This window comes from Nyctereutes procyonoides, unplaced genomic scaffold (genome assembly GCF_905146905.1).
Source record: "Nyctereutes procyonoides isolate TBG_1078 unplaced genomic scaffold, NYPRO_anot_genome, whole genome shotgun sequence".
Lineage (NCBI taxonomy): Eukaryota > Metazoa > Chordata > Mammalia > Carnivora > Canidae > Nyctereutes > Nyctereutes procyonoides.
In genome coordinates, this window is record NW_026575045.1 from 6,102,594 (window position 1) to 6,116,160 (window position 13,567).

A 13,567-nucleotide genomic window follows, 5' to 3' on the forward strand; every position below is an offset into this window, starting at 1 on the left:
TCTGTTTAACATTCTGTCCCACTGGTCTGCATTCAGGTTCCACACTGAATAATTCCTGACTCTTTTTAATACCTGGTGAGGCCAGTTCTCCTTCCTCATTGCTCCTCTATGCTACAGCTTTCCCAGCTATGACTCTTAGATTCAGCCTCTCTGGTTCTCTCCTCCTCTTCCCATCCCTGAAATTAACTCTAAACCAAACAAAAACAAACCACTTGACTTCTTATGAAACTGAGTCCTCTAATCTAAGAGCATAAGTCTTTTCATTAGTTAAAATCTTGTGTTCTACAGTATTTTAAATTTTTTCACATAGATCTTGTACTAATTTATCTTAAATCTTTTCACATAGATCTTGTACTTACTAATTTATCTCTACTTTGTCTGCTAGCATAACTTGAGATTTTTTCCTACTATACCTTGTAACTTGCTTTTGTAGATAGGAAAGTTATTGATATCCATATATCAATTTCATATCTTACTGTCTCCAAATTCTGTTTATTACTTATTTATGTATTTATTTACAAACTCATTTTATTTATTTATTTATTTATTTATTTATTTATTTATTTATTTATTTTAAGACAGAAAGAGAGAGGCAGAGACATAGGCAGAGGGAGAAGCAGGCTCCATGCAGGAAGTCCAATGTGGGACTCGATCCCAGGACTCTGGGATCATGACCTGAGCCGAAGGCAGACACTGAACTGCTGAGCCACCCAGGCGTCCATCCTACCAAATTCTACTGTTGACAGCAGTCCCCAAGTATCCCCAACTTACCATGTACAAAGAATGACGATATCATCTCAGTCTTCCCTAATTTTGAAACTTATTCTAAAGTTTTTCTAATTGTTCTGCTTAGTTTTCCCATACAATGCCATAATAGTGATAGTGAATGTTCTGTCTTACGCCTCATTCTAACAAGAATGGCTCATTAAAAATCATGCTGGATTTGGTGATAAGACATGTGTTCCTATATTATAGTTTTTTAAAATCAAGAATGGCTGTTAAATTGTGTCAAATACCTTATTAATATCTATGGTTTTGACCTGACTTTTCTCTTCAAATCTATTAATATGATTAACATGTGATTGGATTAACTGACACAGAATATCCTTACATTATTATTGGGATAGATCCAGGTTGATTTTTTAGTATTTGATTGTATTAAGTTGTTATATTTCATAACATTCTACTTATGACTTCTAATGATAATATTCATAAGTGAGACTGGCCAGTTGATTTTCTGCTTTGTGTAGTCTTTGTCAGGTTTGGCCTCAGGGCTAAGCTAATTCATTTAAATAAAAAAACAAACAAACAATCATACCATATCTTTCTTTTTCTTTGCTTTGGGAAAGCTTCGAGCATTGGATTTACTTACTCTTTAAAAGCTTTCATATAACGTTTTCTATGAAACCATCTGAACTTGCTGCTCTTTGTAATTTGGTCCAATTTTTTTTTTCAAATGAGCTTCATTTTTCTACCCAGATTTATCAAGATATAATCAACACATAACATTGTGTAAGCTAAAGGTGTATATGTGATAATTTGTTATATGTATAGACTACAAAATGATTGTCACAATAAAATTAGTAAACCCATCTATTACCTAACACAGTTATCTTTTGTGTGTCAATCTGTGTGTGAATTTTTGATAAAATTTCTCTATTTTTTAAATATTTTATTTATTTATTCATGAGAGACACATACACAGAGAGAGAGAGAGGTGCAGAGACACAGGCAGAGGGAGAAGCAGGCTCCACACAGGGAGCCCAAAGTGGGACTCAATCCTGGGTCTCCAGGATCACACCCTGGGCTAAAGGCAGACGCTCAACTGCTGAGCCACGCGGGCTACCTCCAAATTTCTCTATTTTTAAAAATAGAAATCAATCTGTTAAAATACTCATCTCTAGAAGTTCTAGAGTTAGATTTGATACATTGCATAAATTAGAAAATCAGTTTCAATATTATCTATACATCTTTCAACTAACAAAAGATGGCACATATAACTTTTGTTACAAATATATAATCATAAAATCATCTACTTAAAAATAATAATCATAAAGTCCTCTGCCTAATCATAAAGTCCTCTGCTTAAAAAATATGTTAGTGACTTCCTATTAACTATGTAATAAAAGCTAATTCCCTCACTTAGCAGGCCCCCTGTGATCCCACCTCAGTCTCCCCCGACCACTACTCTTGTTAACACTTTTGGTGAACTCAGTATCTACAGAGCTGATCCATCTCTCACTTGCCCCAGTCCTTCACAACCTCACCTCCAACATGCCCCTACCACCCACTCTCAGAAACATGCCCTGGACTTAATCATTACACAATGTCAGATGTGAGGTCTTAGTAGTGGTTCAATTATTGATAATAGCATAGAATTTACTGAAGGTGTGAAAATAAAAGAATCAAGAATGTTCCCAACATTTTGACTTAAGCATCTAGTAGAATGGAGTTATGGTTTACTGAAGTGGAGGAAACTATGGGAGGAAGAGCAGGTAGGAATGGGAGAATCACATACCTGGGTTTGGATAAGTTTGAGATACCCTAAGACATCTAAGTGGAAATGGATAGTGAGCAGATAAATGCATGAGTCTGTATTTACTAGGAACAGAAATTTAGGAAACTTCAGTGCATGGGACTTATGGCCATGGGACTCAGTGAAATCACTCAAGGAGTGAGCCTGTTTCAGAGGAGCAGAATTATACCAAGGTTTAGATACATGGAAGAAGAGCATCCAACAAATGACTGAGAAGCAATGGCTATGAGCGACGAGGAAAACCAGGAGTGTGTAGTCTCATGAAAGCCAAGGACAGAAAGTATTTTAAGAAGAAAAGAATAGTAAACTATGTCAAATGCTGCTGAGAGGTTGAATCTGAGGAGGGCTGAGAACTAACTTAGATTTGGCAAGGTAGATGTGATGAATAGACTTAACAAGAGTAATTTCAGTAGCGTGCTGGGGATAAAAGTTTATTTGGAGGGGTTCAAAAGAGACTGTGAGAAAAGGCAGTGCTGACAGCAAGTCTAGACAGTTCTTTACAGAAGTCCTATTATAAAGAAGAACTGGAAAATGTGGCAGAGTTTGGAGGGGGAGGAAAGGTCAAAGGAGGGTTTCTTCAAAATGAAAGAAAATACAGCATGTTCATATAATGATAGTTCTGATGCAGTAAAGAGAGAAAACTGATTAGGCAAAAGAGGGGAGGGATAAATTGCAGGTGTCCTTGAGAAGTTGGCCTTAATTATTCCATTGAAAAAATACTGAGTCCTCACTACATGCCAAGCTCAAATCTAGGCACTTGGGATACAATAGGGCAGAAAAGAAGCAAGGACTACTCACCCATTGCAATGGCAGGGAAGGGTGAGTAGGTGGAGAAACAGATGCAAGCAGTTCAACAGGTTTGGTTGTAAAAGGATATACCTTTGGATTGCTCCCTCCACTCCCAACTTCACAGTGCAGTAAATATCAAAGACAGTATCCGAAAGTAAAGCAGAAAACATGGTGTTTGGAGATTTGAGAAGAAGGCGTGAAATATAATTTGGTAGAGTGGAAGAGTGAATCGATGAGCTAATATAGTAGGATTGCTGGCACTTTAGGTTTGAGATCAAGCATTTATAGTACAACTAGCTAATATAACCTGTTTTTTTTTTTTTTTTCTAGCCTTGTTTAACTAGCCAGGCTTTAGTGCAAAGCAGGGGTAGAGTTGCATTAAACTATGGGTGTGATTTCTCTAGGAAACTGGCAGAAAGAGAGGGACCAGTAGAGTTGAAAGAGTTTGTAAAGAAGTGAATATAACTGAGTCACGTAATCTAAGCTGGGGAAGGACGACTGATGACATGAAGAAGGTAGGGTCAGTGGAACAGAATTTCTCATCAGGGTCAAATAATTTTTGAAATGGGATTCTAAAAAGAAAGGGAAGGAGGGAGGGAAGAAAGGAGGGAGGAGGGGATTCTAGAAGGATCAAGCTGGAAAGACAGCAAATGAAATTATCCTTGACTATTCTTTTCTTATAGCTTCAGTAAATTCTGTAGAATACACTTTTAAAATAAACCTAGAATCTCTACCACTGCCACCCTGGTCCCAGCCTGCATCATCTATATCTTTGCCAGGATTACTGCAATGGCCTACTGACTTGTCACTCTACTCCATCTTCAGTTCTCCACGGTCTTGTCTCCATACAGTACCCGTGTTGCATTAAATAGGAAATGACATCATGCTACTTTCCACCTCAATTCCTCCAGGACTTCCACATCTCACCCAGGAACAACAAATCCAAAGTCCTTACCATGCCTGATCCAGCTGCTCTGAGGGTGTCTGGCTTCCCCCCACCCACAGGACAGTCATATTACTGTCTCCCAGCCTTGACACTTACTATCTCTTCTTCCCAAAGACAGTCACATGTGGTGTTCCTACACTTCATTCTGAGGTCTGCTCTAATGACACCCTCAAGAGATCCCTTCTTGAATAGTCAATCTAAATATAGCAGCCCTGTCAAAGATTCTCCTTACTACTATTTTATTTTTCTTCATAACATGTATCACCACATTGTGTTATATTTATGTATACATAAAAACAGTTGTGTTTCCTCTAATAACAGGGACTTTGTCTTTTTAACTTGATGGGTCTGCAGAACCTACAATGACGCCTAGTCTGTTGGAGATGCAGCATAAATATTCACTGAGTCAATGAATGAATGAGCAACTGATTCAAAAAGATCTCAGAGAGTAACCTTATTCCACTCCCCACTTTCTAGATAGGGAAATTAATGCCTGGAAGGCTCAAGTGATATATCCAAAAAAAACCAACAAGTGGCAGAGCTAAGACCTGAAATTTGTCTTCTAACTCCCTCTCTTAATGAATGCCACCCTCTTTTAATTTCTTGTCTTAAGTTCTCGTTTTTTCACCACTGATACAGCCATTCTTTTGAGCTAGGTCCTTGGTAAAAACATTTTTTTATTCTGGTTAGTTCTCCCTACCAGACAGCTGTAACTTCCTTGAGGCAAGAACAGGTTCCTTGTTAACCGTTGCATTTTGCAATATCTAGTATATATTCTTAAGAAACATTTGTTGCACTGACTACTTCATGCAATGTTCTCCAAGATTTCTGCCTGGCTCATTCTTTTAATACCAATCACCTCTTTGCTCAGGAATGCTTGCCCTTTTAATTTAAAACGGCAACCTCCCCTCTGTCTTATTTTGCTTTATTTTACTCCAGAGTATATATCACTTTCTAATACAGTATTAATGCTTATTTACTCTTGGTGTCTCACTACCAAATCAACTGCTATCAAGGGCAAGGATTTCTTCTGTTTGCTTTATTGTTACATCTCTAGAACCTAAAATAGTCCCTGGCACATAGGACATCCTTAGTAGTAAATACTTAACTTGAAAATGAATTAAAATTCTGTGCTTTAGGAACACATGGAGGAAGGATAAAGGAATACATCCATATGACTACCAATGATAGCCACACAGCATGGAGAAACATCAGTGTATCATTATCATCATGATACAGTGAACAACGAGGGGAGGGTCACAAAGATTTTTTTTCAATATTTTATTTATTTATTTATGATAGACACACAGAGAGAGGCAGAGACACAGGCAGAAGGAAAAGCAGGCTCCCTGATGCAGGACTTGATCCCAGAACCCCAGGATCACGCCCTGAACCAAAGGCGGATGCTCAACCACTGAATCACCCAGGCATCCCAAAGATTTTTAATAAAGACTCCTGATTCAGGGTATGTACTTAATAATCATTGTTCTGAAAATAATTATGGAATGAATGAGCCAGCTGAGTAGCCCATCATGCACTAAGCGCTGTGTGGGGCACACACGTATGAAACCTTCTCCTTGACTGGAAGATACTTTAGCACTAGTTAGGGTGAAGGACCCATAGGAAGTGGTAGAAAAAGCACAACAACCGACAATGGTTAATTTCCCCACCAATTTCAGGACTTTTGTCACTGAAAGCAGTACTAACTCTGACTTATACAGAGTTAATTAAAAAACAAACAAAAGCATATGATCTGGTAGGGAACACTGTAATTAATCCAATAGCTATGAATAAACAAAAAGATGAAGAATGTACTCCAAGACCATCAAATTGCATGTGGAGCAGTAAGATGGCAAGTAGGTTTTTTTGATGCTCCATGGAACCAAGAAATTGCAGAAGTTAATGCAACACTGAATGATGTTGCCTGAGAAAAAGATGGGAGGTCAGGAGGAAAGGAAGAAAGTTTGTTGTTAATATGACAGAATAATTTGTTAGTTGATGTTTAATTAATAAGCATTCATAATTAATACATTATATAATTTGGTATTTATTCTGAAAAAAGCTTGGTTCTATATATTTAAGGAAAGTTTCCTTAAATATCACTAACACAGGGGATCCCTGGGTGGCTTGGTGGTTTGGCACCTGCCTTTGGCTCAGGGCATGATGCTGGAGTCCTGGGATCAAGTCCCACATCAAGCTCCCTGCATGGAGCCTGCTTCTCCTCTGTGTCTCTGCCTCTCTTTCTCTCTCTGTGTGTCTCATGAATAAATAAATAAAATCTTAAAAAAAAATCACTAACAGTATATTCTAAGGATTTAAAAACACTTATTCTAAGTGTTTTAAAAACACTTTTAACCAAGGATATATAGTAGTAAAGGAAGGTAAAATTTGAAAGCAACTATGTGCTTTTATGAGGGTCCAAATATAGGCAGGCCATGAATCCAGATACTGTGATTGAGCCTGTAACCTAGAGGGTGTTTTCAGGGAGCCCAGGAAATAGTACAGCCTCTGAACACACACTCCAGGGAAGGCTCCTCCCCTACTGCTCTTATGTCTCCATTTTACAGAAGCATTTGGCCCCAAGAGGAGATTTCTCTGGTTTCTGCTCTAGTGGATCCCAGTGGTACCAAGTCATACTATGGTATTTCTTAGGTTTCATAGGATATGTCATATGTCATGTCCTATCATATAAAGGAGGACACTTAGGTATACATTCTTTTCCATATTATCATTATCTCCTGACTCATTTTCAGCATGACAGAAGCCTTGTCTTAGGGATAATGATTTTTTACTTTTGCCACACATTTGGGAAAGGGCTGCTTAGAGAGGTCCATTGCAATGCACATAGGAATAGAAACTAGTCCACGGAGACAAGACTTCTCTCAGATTTGAGCATCATGGTAAATAAACAGCTATGTGACAATTTAGAAACTACAATTTCACTTTCCAGAGGCCTTTGGATGTTGTCTTGGTAATGTCAATTTGCCACCAGGGGATTCTATGTTCCTGGATACCCACAACTTACACAATCACGCTGCACCCAAACCACCTCTGTCTCACTGAGTCCCATTAGAGACTCAGTTTTCTTCCTCTCAGCATCAGTAAAAGGTTGAAGTGTATTTGGATTAAAAAAGACAAATCACATGGGTTGGGAGTTTGGGGAGATGCTCATTAAAAAGGGTACAAGCATTTAGTTATAAGATGAATAAGCAAAAAAATAAAAAAAATAAAAAAAAATAAAAAAGATGAATAAGCTCTGAGAAGTTAATGCACACTACTTAAAATCTGCCGAGAGTAAAATTTAAGCATTTTCACCACATGCAAAAGAAAGGTAACTATATGAGGTGTTAATCCTATATGTGTGTCATATCATCACACTTTAAATATATACAATTTTATTTGTCAATTATAATTTCAATAAGGCTGAAAAACTTTTTTTTTTGGTATGAAAAACTTTTAAAAATAAGAACAGAACAAAATCCTCACTATATAATTCATCTTCAAATTTCTCTTTTTTTTTTTGCTTCTGTCAATGAGAGAAAAATAAAATTAAAAACCAGATCAATTTGGAAGTAGCTGTTTTTCCCATTATAGTAAGGGATAACTTTTTGTGCATTTTGAGTTTCAAAGAATTAAGCTAATGCGTGAAGATATTTTTAAAGAAATAGGAAAAAAAATTCTCAAAACAAAAACCAAACCGAGCACTCCATCTTCATCAGAAGACTAAAATATTATGGTAACAATTTTCTGTTTTTGATCAACTATCTACCCTTTTTTTCTGATGTTACTTATTTGAGGAAGGACAATAAATTTTGAATGTTTCCTAAACAATAACACATTTATGTACTGACCTAATTCCAATGAAATTTCTTAGATTAATTAAAAATGGTTTCTAAACCAAAACATGCCCATCAAATTTTAAGTCCACAGTACAAAATAAAATGAAAAAAAAAAAAAAAACTTAAGTCAAAATCTTCCTACATTTTTAGTCTTTCATGGGCATCTATTACTGAGAAAGTTATGTTTGTACATATCACAAGAGATGGCACGGGCAGACCGGGTGGCTCAGCAGTTTAGCGCCGCCTTCAGCCCAGGGCCTGATCCAGGAGACCCAGGATCGAGTCCCACATCAGGCTTCCTGCATGGAGCCTGCTTCTCCCTCTGCCTGTGTCTCTGCCTCTCTCTCTCTCTCTCTCTCTCTCTCTCTCTCTGTGTCTCTCATGAATAAATAAATAAAATCTTTAAAAACAAAACAAAACAAAACAAGAGATGGCACTAGAAAGTACCACGCATAGGAAATCACATCTCTATAGTGAATTGGCCAGCACTATAATATTGAAGTGCTGCCTCTGTTCAATCTTTCTGAAAAACACTGACCACTTGTGAAACAGTGGCATTGGCCTGTTACACTTAGAGCTCCTCTTTGGAATTTGACTGGGTTCTTGATCAGATGAAAAAAACAAAACAAAACAAAAAAGACTTTTATTTTTCCTCTCCAAAAGAGAATATTCAAAATGCACAAATAACCTGATTGTGACCCTTTAATGAATTCGTTGAATCCTGACCTTACCTTTTTATTTTTTTTTATTTTAAAGATTTTATTTATTTATTCATGAAAGAGAGAGAGAGAGTCAGAGACACTGGCAGAGGGAGAAGCAGGCTCCATGCAGGGAGCCTGACGTGGGACTCGATTCCTGGTCTCCAGGATCACATCCCGAGCCAGAGGTAGCACTAAACCTCTCTGAGCCACCTGGGCTGCCCCAACATTTACCTTTTTAAAGAAATTTTTGACTTGCAGAAAAGTTGCAATAATAGCACTGAGAATTCCTTGTGAACCCTTTACCCAGTAAAGTAACATTGACACGCTACATAATCATGGTACCTTTGTCAAGATTGAGAAATTAATTTGAGATAACATTATTAACTGAAACCAGATTTTATTGTGATTTCACCAGTTCTTCAACTTATGTCCATTTTCTGTTCTGGGACCCAATCCAGGATCCCATGTTGAATCGGGAAGGTTTACCTTTTGATCTGTTTCTTCATCCTCATCTTGATAATCATCACAGAGTGGGCTGGCATTGGCTGCAAAGGTGGGCCCCTGGGAGTAGTACTGAGAACTTCGGTAGCCATCTCGTCTTAGTTTATCGCATTCTATAGAGGGTACAGGCCAGGGAGGGAGAAAGGACATTAAAACTCAGAATTTTTTTACTATTTATTTTCCTTTTCTAGTAATATTTTCCTAGGCATAAGATTTCAAAATAACAATGCTATTAATAATGAAAATGATGATAAAAACAACTACAAGGGGTGCCTGTGTGGCTCAGTCATTTAGGCGTCCAACTCCTGATTTTGGCTGAGGTATAATCTCAGGGTTGTGAAATCAAGCCCCACATTGGGCTTCACACTCAGCACAAGGTTCTTGTGATTCTCTCTTCCTCTTCCTCAGCTCCTCACCTTTGTGTGTGTGTGCTCTCTAACATAAATAAACAAAATCTTAACAAAGAAAAAAACAACTAAGAATTAGTAAAGCACTGGTTACACATTATATATACCCTGTTCATATGTTTTAATGGGATTTCGTTTATACTTCACAATAACACTCTCAGTCAGGTTTAAGATAATTAAATTATTTGTTCACTAATGTTATGCAGATAAGCAATGGACTCAGGATTTAAACCCAGGGTCTTAATTATTAAAATTTCTGATACACAGTAATTGATTATGTAACTCCTCATCAAAAAATACAAGTAATTCTCATGTTATGCTTCTTTCCTAGATTTATCAGCTAGAAATGACATAAGAAGTCATGGATAACAATGCCCTCATTTTATTTTTAGTTCTCAGCTTAGCTTTGATATCAAATAGGCTATAATCATTGAGTGGAATTTAATATGAAACCAGGTGGCAGTCTGAGATGTCTCCCAGTCTACAGAGAAATGCCTGGCACCAGCAGGTGGAAGGTAACTGGGAGCATGGTATTCTGCTTTGCAGCAGGGCTGGGGCCACTGGCTGCTTAGACTAGAGATTCTCTTCAAGGAGGAACCATCATGCTAATTACTCAGATCAGTAGGGGTAAGTGCAGCAAGAAAAGTATTAATGGCTTTTTAAAGCCCCAGGAGATCTTCCTATTATCCAGACAACATCTTAGAGGAGCATTTGCCTTGCAAAAGGATTCACTCACCACAGGGTATCTTTAAATATCCAGCTTGCTAAAGAAATATGAAATGTGTTTGGTTTTGGAAGAGACTCCTCTTTACACAGCTTGACAAAGCCACGCACCTAATGGCACAGAACTAAAGTAGGGCATCTTCAGAGTTCCTTTGTAACACTAGGATCTATGATTCTCCATCAGAGAGGGGATGAACAGTGGCCTTAGAGAAAGGATAAAAATTCTCAAACCAGGGGAAAAAAATCCTTACTCTCCTTTGCTACCTCACAGTGGGAGTGAATAGAGAGTTTCTATCCAGAAGCGCAAATCAGAATTTTAAAAACCATAGGAAATAGTCACGAGAACCTTTCAGAATGCCAAACTAACTTCAAAAGTGCATCATGGAGGGGCACCTGGGTGGTTCAGTGGTTGACCATCTGCCTTTGGCGCAGGTAGTGATCTCAGGGTCCTGGGATTGAGTCCCCATCAGGCTCCCTGTGGGAAGCCTATTATTCCCTCTGCCTGTGTCTCTGTCTCTCTCTCTGTGTGTGTCTCTAATGAATAAATAAATAAAATCTTTAAATAAATAAATTAGTAAAAGTATATCATGTAATCACAAGATAGCTAAATACTACTACTTCAGTTACTTAGGGGCTAATTTGTGGGCTTGTCTGGCAACCATTCTTAATATTGAATAATATGGAAGGTTTTTTTTTTTTTTTTTAATTCTGAAACTTCCAGAACACGACTTATTTTTTAATGAGGATTTACTCATATTTTTAAAAAAGATTTTATTTATTCATGAGACACACACACACACACACACACACACAGAGGCAGAGACACAGGCAGAGGGAGAAGCAGGCTCCATGCAGGAAGCCCAATGTGGGACTCGATCCCGGGACTCCAGGATCATGCCCTGAGACAAAGGCAGACGTTTAACTGCTGAGCCACCCAGGCGTCCCAAGGATTTACTCATATTAATCTAACACTTTCCAATGAGAAATATTTACCCATTTCTCCAATATTAATAATTTCTCTAAAAAATTTAAATAAAACAGTCAAAATTTTATTTGCCTTCTGCAGAGAGAATACTACATAAAGCATGATTAGTAGTTTTCACTGTTCTGTGAAAAGTTTCGGGATTCTCTAAGTATTTGATTTGATTTTCTTTAATTACCTTAAAGTTAGGATAAAAAAATACTCATTAGTTTTACATTTCATTAACTTGTGCTAAATTAACTTTTCTGTGGTCTTATAAACTGTAGACTCCTAGGGATTCAAGGTGAACCCTGTATAACAAACCAACAAAAACTGTTACTACTTTAAAAGGAACATACCTTAACATAATCTAGGCCATATATTAAAAACCCACAGCTAACATCATACTCAATGGCAAAAAACTGAGAGCTTTTCCTCTAAGATCAGTAACAAGAATGTCCACTTTTATTCAACATAATACTGGAAGTCTTTGCCACAGCAATCAGATAAGAAAAAGAAATTTAAAAAGCATCCAAAATGGTAAGGAAGAAGTAAAACTTTCCCTGTTTGCAGATGACATGGTATTGTATATAGAAAGCCCAAATACTAAAACAAAAAACTATTAGAACTGATAAATGCCACTGGAAAAAAAGATAGTCTCTTCAATAAAGGTGCTGGGAAAATTGGACAGCCATGTGCAGAAGAATGAAACTGGACCATTCTCTTACACCATACACAAAGATAAATTAAAAATGGTTGAAAGATCTAAATGTGAGATAAGAATCCATCAAAATCCTATAGGAGAACGCAGGCAACAACCTTTTTGAACTTGGCCACAGCAATTTCTTGCAAGACACATCTATGAAGGCAAGGGAAACAAAAGCAAAAATGAACTATTGGGACTTCATCAAGATAAAAAGCTTCTGCATAGCAAAAGAAACAGTCAACAAAACTAAAAGACAACCTACATAATGGGAGAAGATATTTGCAAATGACATATCAGATAAAGAGCTAGTATGCAAGATCTATAAAGAACTTATCAAACTTAACACTCAAGAAACAAACAATCCAGTCAAGCAATGGGCAGAATACATGAACAGACATTTCTCCAAAGAAGTTATAGATATGGCTAATAAGCACATGAAAAAATGCTCCATATGACTTGCCATCAGGGAAATACAAATCAAAACCACAAACAGATACCACTTTATACCAGTGAAAATGGCTAAAATTAACAAGACAGAAAACAACAAATGTTGGTGAAGATGTGGAGAAAGGGAAACCTTATTGCACTGTTAGGGGAATGCAAGTTGGTACAGCTGCTCTGGAAAATAGTGTGGAGGTTCCTCAAGAAGTTAAAAAATAGAGGTACCCTATGACTGAGTGATTGCACTACTGGGTATTTACTCCAAAGATAGATATGTAGTGAAACTGGGGGGCCAGTTGCACCCCATGTTCATAGTAGCAATGTCCACAATAGCCAAACTGTGGAGGAGCCCTGATGTCCTTCAACAGATGAATGGATGAAGAAAATGTGACATATATATACACTGGAATACTACTCAGCCACCTGAAAGGATGAATCCCTACCATTTACTTTGATGTTAATGGATCTGCAGGGTATTATACTGAGTGAAATAAGTCAATCAGAGAAAGACAATCATCATATGGTTTCACTCATATGTGGAATATAAGAAATAGTGAAAGGGATTATATGGGAAAGGAGGGAAACTGAGTAGGAAAAATTAGAGAGGAAGACAAACCATGAGAAACTCCTAATTCTGGGAAACAAACAACGGATTGCAGAAGCGGAAGTGGGTGAGGAGAATGGGGTAACTGGGTGAAGGGCACTAAGGAGGGCACATGATGAGATGAGCACTGGGTGTTATACTATATGCTGACAAATTGGATTTATTTCTTTCTAAAGAAATAAATTTAATTTCTTTATTTATTCATGAGAGTAAGAAAGAGGCAGAGACACAGGCAGAGGGAGATGCAGGATCCCTGCAGGGAGCCCGATGTGGGACTGGACCCTGGATCCTGGGATTGCACTCTGAGCCAAATGCGGACATTCAACTGCTGAGCTACCCAGGCATCCCGGCAAATTGAATTTAAATAAAATATTTAAAAAAAAAAACCTGATAAATGAATTAAGTAAAGTCAC

General features: G+C 37.5%; 1 protein-coding gene across 4 annotated transcripts in view; it reads right to left on the reverse strand.

Moving 5' to 3' along the window:
- NHSL1 (NHS like 1) overlaps positions 1–13,567 on the reverse strand; it is a 132,723-nt gene that overhangs the window by 31,135 nt on the left and 88,021 nt on the right. For all 4 annotated transcript variants that reach the window (XM_055324650.1, XM_055324652.1, XM_055324651.1 and 1 more), the window contains one exon: positions 9,298–9,425. In XM_055324650.1, coding sequence (XP_055180625.1) covers positions 9,298–9,425 — 128 coding nt within the window. The remainder of the gene's footprint in view (positions 1–9,297; positions 9,426–13,567) is intronic.